The 15,965-nt window shown below is 40.6% G+C and overlaps 1 protein-coding gene across 1 annotated transcript in view; it reads right to left on the reverse strand.

Annotated features, from left to right (window-relative positions):
• The window catches only part of LOC112964208 (multiple epidermal growth factor-like domains protein 6), a 140,034-nt gene extending 124,564 nt beyond the window's left edge, over positions 1–15,470 (reverse strand). The window contains exon 1 of the mRNA XM_026061982.1: positions 15,398–15,470. Within this exon, the coding sequence (XP_025917767.1) occupies positions 15,398–15,404 (7 nt within the window). The 5' untranslated portion in view covers positions 15,405–15,470. The remainder of the gene's footprint in view (positions 1–15,397) is intronic.
• Positions 15,471–15,965: the final 495 nt, after the last annotated feature.

Consider the following 15,965-nt stretch of genomic DNA (forward strand, 5'->3'; position numbering starts at 1 on the left):
GGTGTAACTGCATTAGGATCAGTGAGTTTTTTCCAATTTACGTTTTAGTAAGTAACAGCAGAATCAGGCCAGTAACCCTTAATCATTAATTCTGGTTCACCTCTTGTGTGTAACAGTAGCTGTCAAAAAGATTTTGGAAAACTGTCAATCTCTAATACAAGATAAAATCTTGATTAATAAAAATAATTTAAAGCTGAGTTTGTTCTATTGGAAAGAGAGGTCATTGGCACTACAGTGTCAAGAAGCCAATATTTTTCAAACACATGGTATTCTTAGGGGAAATCAAAGCAAAGTCTGTACAGAGTCTCCTGCCAAGTGAGCTAACAACCCCGTTTAATAAAACAAAATCATACTGATGCTTAGAACTCTTTCCTTAATAAATAAAAATGAAACCAAAATGCAGACCAAAGTAAAATTACCTCATGATCAAATTTAGAAGCAAAAGAAGAAACTCTGTGTGTGTGTGTCAGGTGGGAGCAGATGTTTTGTTCTTAAAAGCCAAAAGATTAATGAAGGTAATTAACAATGCAAATTTAGTTATTTGAGCTTCCTTTCTGTTCAACTTTTTTAAAGCTAACTAGAGCTTAACAGTGATTTAAATGATTTACTGAGAAGTCACTTTAACAGATTTCAGTCTACAGACTTGCTCAAGCTGAGAATGTCAAGAGAAAGACTCTGCAGGAGCCAAAACGATCGTACTCAACCTGACTGGTCCTTTATTTGCATCCATTTTATACATGTGCGCCTTCTCTAACATCAGCTGCTTGGGAAACACCAATATAGCTAGGTCATCTGAGAGCAGTTGAAGATTTGAGGCAAGAGACACAGTAATCAGGTCAGTCTACCTGCACACACAGACCTACCTCAGGGTGGAACCACTGCGCTTAGCAAACTTCCCATTTTTGACACCTTCAGGAAAAATAAAGAAAAGAAAAAAACAACTAAAGGGCTTTCCTATAAAGGACCAAGTCTGCAACTTTTAGCAGCCATTTGTGGGTCCTAAATACCCTCTCCATCTCTGATTAGTCATGTTTTTATACAATACAATGTACAGATGACAAGGTGGTGAGGTATCCCACCATCTACAAGGTGGCGAGGTAGGTCCAATACTCCCAGTTAGCTGTTAATTTGTGATAAATTTCACAGAGATGGAAAGAGAGAATTTTGCTCCAAATTTTGATTCAGAGGAGTTATGCCAGTGTCCATCTGACGCAACGCAGTGGCTGTTAGTGTCACTTCCAACCAAGTTCAGAGAATGGCTCTGGTACTCTTAATTCTTGGATCTGAACTTAAAATGCCTTTGCATCAAATTTTCCTCAATCAATTTCATTTGGGCTATGCCTAAGAAGAAAAAAGTCAAGGTGCAGTTCTACGGGTACGCGTATGACATCAGTTGCAGCTAAACTAACTAGCTACAAGGCAATATGCATTGGAGAGAAAACCAAAGCAAATGCCAGCATGATATATTGTGTCAGTAACATCAAAGGAGAAGGGGAGGGGAAGCAAGTGTGAAAATCAAACAGAGTGCTTGGGAAAGAAAGCTAATTTTGAGTTTGATGTGCACGAGTGACACTCATTAAAAATTGACAAGTGCATGTTAGAGGATGCCACCTGGGATTATGCAACTGCTAATTAACATTTAACACCATTTTCTAACCTTATAAAATATTCTTAGCCTGCTGAAGGCTTCTTCATAACAAGCACATTGAAGAAAAAAAAAAAAAACCCGGCACCTAGCAACAGCAAATCGAATGGAAAAACTTTATAAACTTTTCAAAGCACCACAAGCTCCACGAAGGGCTTCCTTAAAGGGACACCACCAAGCTAAGCACAGCGTATCAATGGGTGAAAATCTGCATCTCTGACACTGCCCTTTCTCACGCAAGGGTGGGCACGAGCCTAACGCCAGCAGGCACAGAGCAAAGGCCACGTGCACTGCTAACAGATGCCGTCGCATGAACTCCAAGCACCCATGTCTCCGCGTTGCAAACAGATCCGGTGGTGCAAACGCTCCCGGCCACGGGGCTAGCTGCAGGCTCACACAGCCCCAGCACCTGCATCTTCCATTTCACCACGCACCTGCGTTTTCCTGCAGAGTACCCAATTTCATGACGAATGCCACCCTCCTATCTTCTGTAAGGCACRACTGGCTTTCTGCTGAAATGAAGTAAAAGGGTGAATAAAACTCTCTCACCCTTGAGATTTGRCATAAGCCTTGAGATAATGGAGATTTTTACCAAAGGTCCTACCGCCTGGTTTTGTGTCACTACCCAACAGCCAAATCCTGGCTTCTAGTCTTTGTAACAGAGGAAATAGCAACACCAAGGCACCTAGCATGTGCTCTGGCTCTAACACATGGTTTAGGGGGTCCCAAAATGGTCATGATGAAAAGTAGGGTTGGAAGTACTGGAGAAAGGAGAAGGGGAATAGGAAAGAATAAACTGAAAAGAACAGGAGAATGAAAGAGTGAAGGTGGACAGAAAAYGGAGAAGGTGACAACAAAGCCAGAGCCTGGTGGAAGGGAGCATAGTAGAGAGATGAAAGGGAAGTATTTGCTGGTTCATCRCAAATTTTAAGCCATCTGGGAACTGGTACTCCAGTGCATTTAAAAAAAAGCTAAGCCTAAACCAACAAGTTTTATAGATTACATTAGTTTTTGGCTATTTATGCTGCGTGTTTACATTTTGCATTTCATAGCTTCAACAAAGAAAGGAGACCATACGGACAACCCAAACAGAGCTTGAGTTTACACTGCACGAGCTGCAGGCAACTCAGCAGATTCCACTACAGTAATGACAATATGGTTATTTGCAGTTAAGAGATGTTTGCATAAACCCAGGAGCCTTCCTGACTTTTATACGTGTCCCAAAAATAAAGAGATTTTGTCAAAGATAAACATCTAATGCCGTATGTGTACACTATAACCTCATGAAAAAAGATGTCCTGGTAATATCTTAGACAYGGTCCTAACTACAGAATATTGACATATTTAGATAGATTTTAATTAACACATTGGTATTCATACAGCATGCCCAGGAGTATTATTGTGTCTTTCTTCACATGCTTCCAAATGAACCTATTAATTGCATGGTTAAAAGCTTTCCACAGAGGCAAGATAGAGCTTCTCCCTCTTTTCACTGGGAAAAGAGAATGGGATTAGCTCTTATAAATAATTCCTAAATCAAAGTCTTCTAAAATGGCACAATACCTCCAGCACGTTCAGATGTGTTGCAGTTTACCCACATTCCTTGACATTTAACAGGTAACAATAGCTATTAATGTAATGTAATATAGCCGTACCCAAAGACTATGACATGTGTTGCCTCGCAGTTCTCTGTCACATCAGCAGCTGCTATGGTACTTCTGTCGGGGTAAGAGACAACATTGAGGCAAGACYGACCATTCAGAAAACAATCAAGGATATTTCTCTAAAGGAAAAGGAGAAGTTTAAAAGAGGAAGGGGGGCTCAGTAAATAGCATGCAGTGATGTTTCAAGTCCAGCTAAAGACAATATAAAAGCCCAAGACCAAGAGAAGAGTAAGGACATGTAGGATTAGATAGGATCAGGGACATTGTACTAAGGAAAGCAGGGAATTGGAAGAAAATTAACTTTTAAATCAGAGRAGAGTTGCTCTTTCTTGCAGAATTGGAAGCAGTGCACATCCAGGTGTGCTGCTTGCGACTGCCCAGTCCTCCACCCCCAACTCTTGCCTTTTGCTTTTAGTGGCAAAATCAGGAGCAGCAAAAGCTCTGGAGCTACCAGAGCTCTAATCAGAGCAGGACATTACCGCACATCCAAAACGAAAGGCCTGTAACCTGCATAAGCTGTACAGCAAATATATTGTCTAAATARAAGGTGAAAGGGTTGTCAACATACAAAGAAAAGGTACATAAGATACATAAATTCTCTTGGTAAATATGAAAATTTTCCTTTTTATGGGCCCAATTCAAGAAGTCATCCACTGCACTACAGCAAAGAGTTTCCCGGGCTAAGTGAGAGCGCTCGGTCAGAGCCAGGGCTAGACTGTGCTTCATCTCAGACATCTGTATTAACTTTCGACTGTGCCTGTGCTCAAKTTTGTGTTTACTCGTCACAGATACTATGCTGGTTTCTCCATGAATTGCAAAACCTGAATTTTCTCATTGCAGAAGGCAGAGAATAAACTTTAGGTTTATCAAAAAACAAAAACACAAAGGGATTATTTTTACCATTACACACCATTGTTTTAAGAAGTTAAAAATAATGGCCTTTTCTGAATGGCCCTTGTTTAAAATTTCAAAATACACTTTCACATAAAGGGATACTTCTTTTGCAGAAAAGTCACAGCGATAAAGCTTTCTGATTGCCATAAACTGTCATCTTCATAGGAAAAAAAAGATCAAACATAGACTTTAAAATCTGCCCAAAGATTCTAACCCTTAAGCCAACAAAAGAAAAACTGTAAATCAGCTTTAAAAATATACTACTGAAATATTTATATTCCTACAACATGCATCTGAAAAATTATTACACTACAAATACGAAGTAAGAAAAAAATAAAGACCCTATCTTATATGCCAGAAGGAAATGCAGCAATTAAAAAAAAAAAAAGAAAGAAACAGGCTTGAAAAGTCCATTCAAAGAATGGCAGAGTAGGGTTATTTTGATTGCCACCATGCAAATGAAAAAGGATTTAGATAAATGGCATACAGAGATGAATTTTACTCTTAACTCTTTTGTCAGATCCTTCCAATACACGACGTTTCTGTCTATATCATAATGTAACATTTTAGGGGGGTTCTTCCTTCTTTCCTTATTTTCTAAGCATTTTAATTTTAAAAGACACTGACAGTGAATTTTGGGGTACACTTAGGGCAGTTTAAAGCATATACTTAAAAAAAACTTTTTTAAGATCATTGCCAACAACTGTCTGCATAACAGATACTCATGTATTCTGTACTTCCTCATGCACGTGCTTCTGCGTGTACCTGGAGGCACAGAAAAYGGAAGGAAAGACACGGAATGGACTTCCTCTAGTAAAGTGCTGATTTCTTGGTCCACCAAACCTGCCAGTTGTTTTGAAGGCCACCAAATCCAAGCTATATTATAAYAATTAATTCTGAAAGCTACATCTGCATGGTTAAATATGATCAGATCCACAGCCAGGAGAAACGGTAACAAGTAATTGCCATATTCCTCAGGAACCCCTCTTCCAGTTTACTAGGAAGAAGAAAAGGCTTTTCAATAAGATGGGGCAGGTATCTCAGGCTCAGACTACTTCCCCCTAACTTTACCCCTACTTTATTTGCAAATGCTAATAATACACCAGTTGGTTTGGTGGAAATTCCCATTTTAATTAGATAAATGGGAGCCTGAGCAAGCCTCTAGCTGGACTGAACCAAAACTCTTAAGATTTGTCCAGCGCACGCAACAGTGAAGACATATTGATACTGGAAGATAAAAAAAAGTTATATTTATTATTATAAGACTGACTTTGTTGTATTTAAGTGGGCTTATTGTACAACCAGCATTCCCAAAGGAAAAYTAATTTAATTTGTCTACTCTTCAAGCAGAAAATTTAGAGAAAAATGGAAACAGCATAAAAAAGTGATTCCCTTCCCTCTTCCAAAACTAGAGGAATATTAAAATCAGAACATGACATAGTTATAAATAATAATAGGTTATATAAAACTGACAGAAACAAACCTCTTCCTGTTTTACATACAAAGAAGGTAACGTCAATAAAGTCAAGGTGCTCTGTACAAAACTACAATCTATGAAAAAGCAGGGATAAATTTCATTTCATTTTTAATCACTATGCCCTAAGATCTCCCTGAACTTTAAGACTATCATGACAAAAAGAAGGTTCAGAGTTTAAACCCTCCCTTCTTCCCCTCTTCACCACCAAGTAAGCTTCATATTTGTTAATGCAAAAGAGCACCTCACTACAACTCACTCAATTTTTCATTGTCACAGACTGCACTGTAAGCAGGGTAAAAGCAAAATTGTTCTGTACTTGCCACACATTTATCATTTCGYACAAGAGAGCGAAGCTTGCACGCACACACGCTCATTGGCAGCCAGCGTTGACAACAGCCACACAGCCCCTGAAACCAAGTATGGGTCGCCTTAGAGTTTTCTTACGAGGTCTTACCCACCCTTGATTTCTGGAGCCATGGGGCGGCTCCGGCAGCGTCTCCGTGGAAGCCCGCGTGGGGCGGAGGTGAGGAGCGTGACATCCGTCTGTGCTAATTCCTTACGGAGCGATTGCAAAACAAAAGGGGTTCTGGCCAAGAAACACATGTGCCTGATCTAATGACTTATATTTCCTGCACAGCATTCCTCTTACATCATTTGTACTGTCTCCGCCGCACTTTACTGGGACTCATAAACATTCCACGCTCGCTCTGCAATGTATTTGCTCCCTGCAAGACAGCCGATTTTCTATTAGCATGTAAACTGCACGCTTGCCAGTCAGGCTAGCCTCATCGATCTTGTCCAAGGCAGAGGAGCTGGTACCCTGCTCAAGTTTCTTCCCAGAAATACTGTAAAGTTATTCATTTATTTATTTATTTAAAAGAAAAAATTCATCTCTAGACTTTAAAAATAGGATATATTAGGGGAAAGAAAAAGAATTACTGAAGTTATTTTTAGACTCACATTTTAATTTTTTAACCCAGAGGAATCCATTTTTGTGTTTCCCAGAAGAACACATTGCAGCGCCCTCCCTACCTGTTTTGAATTAAGAAAATAGTATGAAGGAATTAAGATTTTTAAAATAAGTACCAAGACCCTATCTTGGATTTGTATGTTCTGTTCTCTCTTAATAATGACTAGTAACTCAGCCCCCGAGGAGCAGAATTAATTGAGTATCATATTAACACAGCTGCTTCTTTGGGGGTTGACTTGGATATTTCCTCAGGCCACTGCACTGCACGGAGAAGACGAGCTTGGAGGTACCTTGCAGACCAGGGCTCCACGGAGCTCAGCGCTGTCCGCGGGCACCGCGAGGAAGCGTCACTGATGACCAGAGCTGGGTCTAGTTCCCAATTCTGTCTGGCAGACGTCTCCGAAATCACTCCATCAGAAAGGGAAGGAGAAAGTCATCTTTTCTCTTCACGTTCTGCTGGAAATCAGTTGTTGAGGGATTTCCTGGTGCAGAAATGCACCTACGCCCTAGAATACAGCAGTTACTGACGGACACGGAATTTATCTAGCCCCTCTGAATTCATTTGTACTTTTGGCCTTCACATATCACAGAACTGCGTTCTGTAATTTTGCACTGTTTTTCCTCAAGGCTGTATGGGAAGCGTATCAAAATAATAAAAACACACGATTTTGAAATTCCACTTAGATATTTTAGAGCCAGTTCTTAAATTTTCCTGGCGCATTTGTGACTGAAGAATTTCAATATGTGACCTATGCATGAATTAAACTGAGACTTCATTAAGCAGAATAAACCTGAAAGATTATACCTCAAAGAGCAAAAATATTTGCCATTTCAGAAGCTCTGTTCTTTAATTGCGCCGCTTCCTAGGAAAGCTTTTCCAGATGATATTTCATAACCTCAATATAGCTCATAATGTGAACAAAAGCTCTCACTCCTGGGGGGGAGGGAAGCATCTCCCGTATTTCATTTTGAAGAGTGGCTGTTGTACAGCAATTACTTTGCATAAAATCTTTCATAATGAATTAAGAACACCGAGTTAGTACAGCAGCCAGTCTGACATAACAGGCAATCCATCACAGCAACGATTCGTAAACGAAGTCAGCCCCAGCTAAGGCCTTCACATATCACTGTATAATAGCTCCTAAGGAGTCATTATGGGTATTCGGTCAATAACGTATAAACTTCACGACCCTTTTAACTCCAGCCGCCCATCAGACCCAAGCCGTAACAGCCCATCCCGTCCCCCTGTTTCCGATCGCTGCGCACCGCTTTCCCACCGCCGCGGAAGTCAACGATCATAAGCAACTGGAACGCTCCCGGCTCTAGTCTTTTTACCTCCTTTTTTTTTTTTTTAAATAAAGAAATTTGAATAGAGCGAGCATGTCACCTGGGCATGGAGAAACAAAGAAGTTCTGGGGGAGCTGCTCGCTCTGCAAGCTCTGCCGAACGCCGCCACGCGCAGGGTGCCCACCGTGCRGACGGGGTGGTCTTCCTCAGCCAGCTACACTGCTACGGATCTTACTAACTCTGCTCGGCTTTCTGCCTTCACATTGTGGCTTCCTGCGCAATTTCACTGACAAGAATTGATAAGCTGAGAGAGCCCTATTTCACATACCTGTGTGACTTGACGGTTTTCCGAAATGTTTCACCATAGCGCCTTAATTATCAGACTGAAATGAGAAATTATCTGCTAAATGCCAAACGCTGCCACGACGGAGCCCTGCTGAAAATCACCTCTTGTAATTTAAGCAATCTAGTAAATATTTCATCACTTGCAACCAATGAAAGGTGCTTTTCAAATGAAGTGTTCTATGTCAAGAAGTAAGCACAAATGCAATTTCAAATCTGAAATATATTGGCTAGAGAATAAAAATATGGAATGAGAAATTCTGAGTCTGAAGCCTTAGCCCTCGTCTAAAGCAAATTATTTTGCACGGTTTTCTCTTGGTAGAAGAAATATTATAGCCAAATTCAGACATGTGAATTACTACTGTGAAACAGTAACATAACTGGTTATATCTATATTAATTTAAGGATTACTTCAAAAAAACCTGTTCTTTCTTTTAAGAACTTTGAAAATGTGAAGAAACATGTTTTTTTGACAGGTACAAAAGACCATATTTTAAGTTGGTAAGAAACAATACAAGGTGACATTACAAATACCACAGTATTTTTGTTTAGAAGCAAGTTTTACGAGAATAAAAAGTGCCATTTTAAGCACAACGTATAGACAAGTGTATTTGTACTTCAGATAATATCTTAGCCCAAAAAGCTTAAGTTTGGAGGTCTCTCTGAAATAAAAACTAAAATTTTGAGTTTATGTTAGGATGCCCTGTACCATGCAATGTAATGCAAGTCAATGTAATTTGCAGCTGCACACATGTAATAAAACAGCCTAAAATACAGCCTGCCTCGTTACTGTAGCTTTTGCAATTTCATTGCTATTCATCTTGCACCTTGCAGAGTTCACTTGCAGATCAGTCGCATCAATTACTGCTTTGTGCTACGAGGCTCTGATATTACCTTAAGGAAAGCTCAGTACATCTAAATTCAAAGGCTGGCAAGGTGCAGTCATGACTTAAATGTATCATTTGGTTTTCACGTACCACAAGGAAACCTATCATTGTGAAAATGTGTAATCAACCAAATAATCCTGCATTCACTTCAATTACAGCTCTGCTGTTTACTGTTCTAAAAACTGAGTGAAAGGATATTTCTTTTTCAACAGTAAATATTATTTGTGGATTACTGCATTTTTCAAGGGGAAAAAAAGAATGAGAGTGAAATGAATATGTAAACTGCAAGAAAATACACATACTGCATTTCTTTCCAATATTATTCTTCAGGATGGTTCAGACATTTCTCTTTCAGGGATTTTATGCATGGTAAGCAGTAACAGCATCCAGAAATATTTTCATTGCACCAGCCTTCTGGATCCACTGGGATAAATCACCTCTTATAACAGTAGCACCAAATACTTCATGTCATTTTAAACCTCTGGATGCCTGAACCCATCCTTTACTTCACCAGTAATTACTTTTTTTTAGAAAAAAGAAATATTACCCGCTTGACAATTTAAGCCAGCACTGTCACATTAATCTTTCTCTTCAGGTGGTGCCTCAGATTGCTCTTCCCTGCTAACAAGGGAGCCTTGGTTCGGGGAGATGCGCAAGGGTGAGGCGTCCCACACCGCCTTCAGTCTGGCGCTCGGGAAGGTCAAAGGAATGACTGGTCGCATTGTTTCAGTCTTTAGCAGCAGGTAGATTTGGTACAAATACTTGTTTTTCCACCACTTAGCAAGACAGAAGGAGTCAAATAAAAGCTCACTTTCATTTTTGCGTGCTATTTCTGTACCACAGGAACCTTGAACTCTCCAATACCACAGCTACTAATTGCATTTGCAGCTCGCTCCCTCTTTCATGCGTACAACCATAGACAAACACGTTTTTCACAGGATATATAACAGTCTGAAAACCGTAATTTCACTAGCGGTGTTTGTGCGAGTTGTAAGTTTTTCAGCTCTCCTCTAATCSCCCTTAAAGGCACAGCAGAATTTCCATGGCCATGACTGGTTTGGAGCGGAAGCTGTCTTGAAACCACGGGTRTATGAAGGCCACAGTCGTACCGTCACCCCGACACGTCAGCAGCGGGGTGAACGGGAAAACAGTCTCCTAAGTGTAAACTACAGCAAGCGAACCTAAACGAACGCAGCCAGGGCAGCTGACAGGAGCTGAGGATCCTCCCAGTGCTGCCGTGGATCTACCTGGCAAACAAGGACACGGCGTTAGCTTCAGCCCGAGAACTGGGGGTGGAGGGGGAAGGTTTTCTGGAGCAGCTTGGTGTTGTTTTGTGGGKTTTTTTTAATGGTTTAGACATGGAACCTGACTTGTGCTTTATAGACTAATAACTCTCTGAGCTTGGGTGCTCTTGGGCTAGCCGTAGGAGTGTAATTACCTTTTACTCTCCTGCTACTCAGCATTAACTGGTTGGGTTTGTCTTTATAAATACACAGGAACCGGCATAACGAGCCCCTGATGCAGAAAGGCTGGACATAAAGCTCCAGCTCCAGCATTTCTTGCGGCAAAACTATGCACTTTTTCACTTTCCGTATCTCCTTCTGCACACTCAAGCACTTATTTTTAGGAGGAGAAATAGTTTCACGTGGTCAATATAATTTTACACGTATTCCGCGAAAAAATTACCTTAACAATTCAAATTCCTGTGGATCCGACTTTCCTGCAGATTTAGATCAAAGAGGTATTTATACATCTGAAAYGCAAGATAACCAATTGCATTGAAATGTAACCACTTAACGCCCAAACACGACTTGGGTTACCTACAAGAATGAAGCAAGAACTCGCCCAGAGTAAGAATTTCCTTTTTACTGAATTTATTGTGTACCCAGACGCAATGCAAACCTTATTCAATTTCTTTGTTGCATGTGCATTTTCTTATTTGGATTTGAACACAAATACAATCTAGTGGCTTCATATTTTTACTTAAGTATTGATTTTTTTTATACCTCTACCTAGCCTAGTTCCATTTATTAGGAGCATATAAAAAATGACTGCCTTCTATAAGTCTTCTTCTAACAATGCCTCCAGCCTGAAGGCTTCATAAAGTTATAAGCAAAGATTTATATGTCATAAATTATTGAAAACGAAAAAGGGGTCTTAAATAAGTTCTATCTTCAGAAAAGCAGTAGTATATTTCAGATAACAATGACTTTACTAGTGAAGAGGTAGATAAAAGTGTATTTAAGAGGTATTCTGATACCATAAACTACTATACAGTATTTGCATGCTAAAATACATTACAGAAAAAGATGCTAGTTCAGATCCTGCATTAAGTGACTTACTGTTGTGAATTGGAATTCCAAATAAATAAGCAGCCCCACTACATCCTTACAGATAAACAGTCCGGTTAGTAAAGAGAATCCACTTAAGGATAAAAAACAAACAAAAAAGCCCCACATACATATTATGTTAAAAGAACAAGTAGGACATGCTGGAACTGAGGTTTCCTGCCTTTGTAGCACACACTTTCCCCCTTAAGTGTCCACTTACTACTTTTCCCATAGGAGCCCTACATCCCCACCCCATCACTCAGTGCATAAAATGGACACGGCTTTCTTACAGAGAAGCTATTAAGTGGACTAAACTGCCTGTTTAATGTTGGGCTTCGTGCCTTATTTTCTGCCACAAGTCAAACTATTATAAAAGTCAAAATTATTTGAGGGCTGTACAATTCGCTAATCACTACTGTATATGAGTACTAAAAAACATTAAATGTTCTTTCTATCTGTGCCAAGCAGTTTCCCTAATATATTGTGAGAATGAACAAAAAGGCTCGAATCTCAACTAGCAAGTGGATGTGAAACTTGCTGTGAAAGCTGATACTTTACACATCTTTCTGCAGCGAGGTTCTCCGAGATTCACACTACGAAGAAACATGTTAATAACTAGTCACCAGATTATAAACACCAATAGGCATCTACCAGCAGCTTAAATTAAATACCACCCAGGGGCCAATGAAAACACACTGCTAAGAAGATTAAAAATAGCAGTGAGTGATATCAATTCACCTGAAATAAATTTCAGCTGCCTGCGTTACATTACATTATTAATTTAAACAGGAGACAGAAGTTTTGTATTGACTAGGGCATCACCTTCACGAGTCTGTTTCGATCAGTCTTGTTGGAAAAGATAAACACTTTTGGTACTCAGAAGGCATCTTGCACCTTAGTAAGCTACTGAGGATTATAAAAAAGAACTGCATAGCAGTTAGGCAAAAGGACTGCAAGTGTGTCCAACATCTTTGGTCACTCGTTTACAAAACAGGAAAGGGAAGAGAATGAAAYTGAAAATATAATAGCAGTCTGAAACAAAGAAGTAAGGGCTTGCATGATGTGACTGACCGATGGCAGCAGAAAACTGGATCCAATTACCACCCATGCAGTCCCAGGCAACCCTAAATCCCCCAAGAGAGGAACTCCTGGTGAGCCGCTATGCCCCAAAACAGTCCCCTTCTGTCCTATCTGCACACTCGCACATGAGCGCACAGTCGCACGGTTCCTAGGAATACAGCACAAGGACCAGCTTCATAGTCAAGGGCTTAGTTTTCCTTTCCTGCCTTGTGTACTGCTGTCATCTCCCTCGCAGAAGATGATAAAAATAGATCCATTTATCTGAAGACGGAAGGAGACAAGTATTGGCATTTTGGAGGGGTTTATTTTTATTAAATAAAAAAATATATCTTTAGAAAATGTGGATGAATCATTCCTCTCAAAAACATGTTCTTTTCCAGTTTTCCAAAGAGAAGGAAATTCCAAGACTCTCTTTCATGATCCTGGTCCTCCAAAAGTGCTCATGCACCCTGGTGTGCATAGAACGTTCTTAAAGAACAGAAATATCATGCAGCAAAAAGATTCCTGTGCTTCAAAATATTTGTGAAATATTGCTTTTTAACTCTGCAGGTAATTTCTTAGATATATTCAGAAATATTTCCAGTGTTTAAACATAATTTTAAATGTCATTAAGTTGTTATAAAGATAAAATTACTTATAAATGCCACTCGAAAAATTAAATAAAAGATTTATCAAATTTAAGAATGGTCATTCAAGTGTCCATGTGTTTCTTGTTATTTTAACAGGAAAAAGATGAGCGATTAGAATAATATTTGGGAAGAGATGCATCATACATAACAGAGGGGAGGGAACAACCAATCTCATCCCATCTTAAAAAGAAATAGTGGGGAAAGTATATATTCACTTATCCTTGAGTGAAGTTCATCACTGAGAAATTGTCACCAAAAATCATTCTCAGCCCGCTTTAGGAATAAATTCACGCCTCAGAGAAAAGCTTGTACAAGGCAAGCCACTTTTAATATAACCACTTTTACTCTAAAAATATACTTTAACGTTCCACTTTGAAGAACACTTCATTTATTAGCAAATCAGCTCTGCAAATGAAAAATTCAGTATTGCAGGAAGGCGGATTATAGCATCTACAAATACTTGAAGTGGCGCGCTGCCACAGAGGCCCAGGCACGGACCAAGCTCCAAATGGCAGGGAGCACCGCACGCTGGCCCAAGCCCGGGAGCAGCCGGAGCRAGATGCGGCAGTGCTCGGCTCGGGCTGCTGGGTCCGTGCAGTTCGCTCATCTGCAGAGCTTTATTGGTCCCAGTTGGTCCCAGCAGAGCCAGCTGGTTCCCGTCTGCTCGCACACACTACTGCAGACTTGCCCCGGGTCACCTACATATTCTGGGCATTGGCAAAGAGGGGTCTCTCCAATAGAAATGAAGAAATGATCATAGATGAGCTTGGGTCTTTGAATGTCCTGCTTTATAGCTTTACAACAGGATTCATGAGACACCCTCTTCCCTCCAGTGACAACTGCAATTCGCCTGACAAAGTGTATTGATGGACATTCAGCTGATGGACAGTGTTACCTATTCACAAACACGCTCCCTTTGAGCTGCCGCTGTGCATATAAGAGAACACCATGAATGAAAAAAGAGCTGGCTTTGTCCAAAACTAGCAGAACCAAAGAGACACTGATGARAACAGGAAACGCTGAAGTTTGTGTTGATGGATTGCCTCCACTTTCCAATGGATGCACAACTTTTGTGAGCTGCCAAAGAGATGCCAAACTTCCAGGTTCTGCAGGATTTGTCCCTAAACCTGAACAACCCAGCGCTATGAAGTCTAGAAGATAGGTTTTATTTCATCTCTGGTTTCATGGGATACATAGCCCCGTTCCTTACAAAGGAAGGCCTGTTCCACAACGACCTATCCATTAGTCACTTCCAGACTAACGGCAGCATACAGTAGCTGAATCTGAAGACGCTGTACAGTTCTGAAACGAAATAAGATTGCCCAGTTCCCCCATCTTGCTAGACATTACCAGGACAGGCCCGCATCCAGACTTCTCCAAGTCAAATTCTAGTTTAAAGCTTTCAGACAAAAATGGATCAACCAACTATATTACAGTTGGTATGGAAAGAATCAAGACAGCCAGACTCTTCCACAGCAATTCAGATCACAGCCCATGACAAAATATATAACCACCAGAAGATCCAGCAAGAAAACTTCCAGAGAAGATCCGGTGAAATTCAGAACACTGCCATCTTCAAGCAGCACTGGAAAACTCCCTTCTACCCTCTTCGAACAGGCCTTTCCAACATAAAAATAGCAGAAGCCAGTGTCAACRCTGCCTTCTGTTCTTACTCTTTTCCCTTCTACCAAAAACAGAAATTCACTTGCAGAATAATCAACCATAAAAATAATTAATAACAATCTTCATTCTATATTAGACCATGCCTTTGGCCCACGACTGCCTCCAAGCTTGCTCCCCTAGGAGCACTTTTACCTACCCAGTATTCTTCCAAGCTTTCCTTAAGGGACTTTCTACAGCTAGGGCACACAGTTTGGTCTACTCTCTCAGGAGCACAGGTGACCCATTTACCATCCCTGATTCACAGACAACTCTTTGTTGGCTGGTTAAAATGAACAAGGTCTGCTGAACAAGTCTACCAAATATTCCTGACACACGAGGTGTAGTGGCTTCCCGATGAATTCAACTCTCTCAAAACTTACTTGGCTACATGAAGAAATGCACATTCAAGCCAGGAAGTAAATCAGATTCCAAGGAGCTTTCGAAAATGCTACAGAACACCACAAAAAAAGCCGAAGGCAAAATGAACTCTTAAGGAGCTCAGTTATAAGGAGGGCATGAAGTTTTCCTACTTTTCATATATAGTCAGATCTTCCCAGCTGAGACCCAGCTCTGCTGTCAGTAATCCCCAGGACAGTGGAGCGGTAAAGCCAGCAACACAAAACACTCCGCGGCTCAGCGTCCTCCCGCAGACATCAGGAAGTGAAGTCAACGCTGCTAGCAAACAGAAAAGCCTCTAACTGATAACAAACCGTGTCTGTCCTTAGCAAGCTGATATGCTATATTGCACACACTTCTGAGGGCTCTGAGAGGATACGATAAAGATGAAAGGAAGCCTGACCCACTGAACGAAGCTTCTCAGGGATACAAGGCAACTGTCAAGCCAAGAGACTGCAAAGCAAAACGCTGCAGTACAGCAGACCCCCACCACGCTCCCACGACGATTACATCTGACTAGGAGCACAGCCGTAAGGCAGGGGAGATGCAAGATGACAAGCAATCCACTCCTGTGCAATCAAAACTGCTTACCTCTATTCCTTTACAACAGAAAAAGTCACATTTATGAAGTTGCTGTCACTGCTAGGAATGAGTTCAAGGAAACATCAAGTCAGTAAAGAACCTGATGTATGGTTTGAGGGC

The sequence above is a fragment of the Apteryx rowi genome, unplaced genomic scaffold (assembly GCF_003343035.1).
Source record: "Apteryx rowi isolate R43461 unplaced genomic scaffold, aptRow1 scaffold_10, whole genome shotgun sequence".
Taxonomy (NCBI): Eukaryota; Metazoa; Chordata; class Aves; order Apterygiformes; family Apterygidae; genus Apteryx; species Apteryx rowi.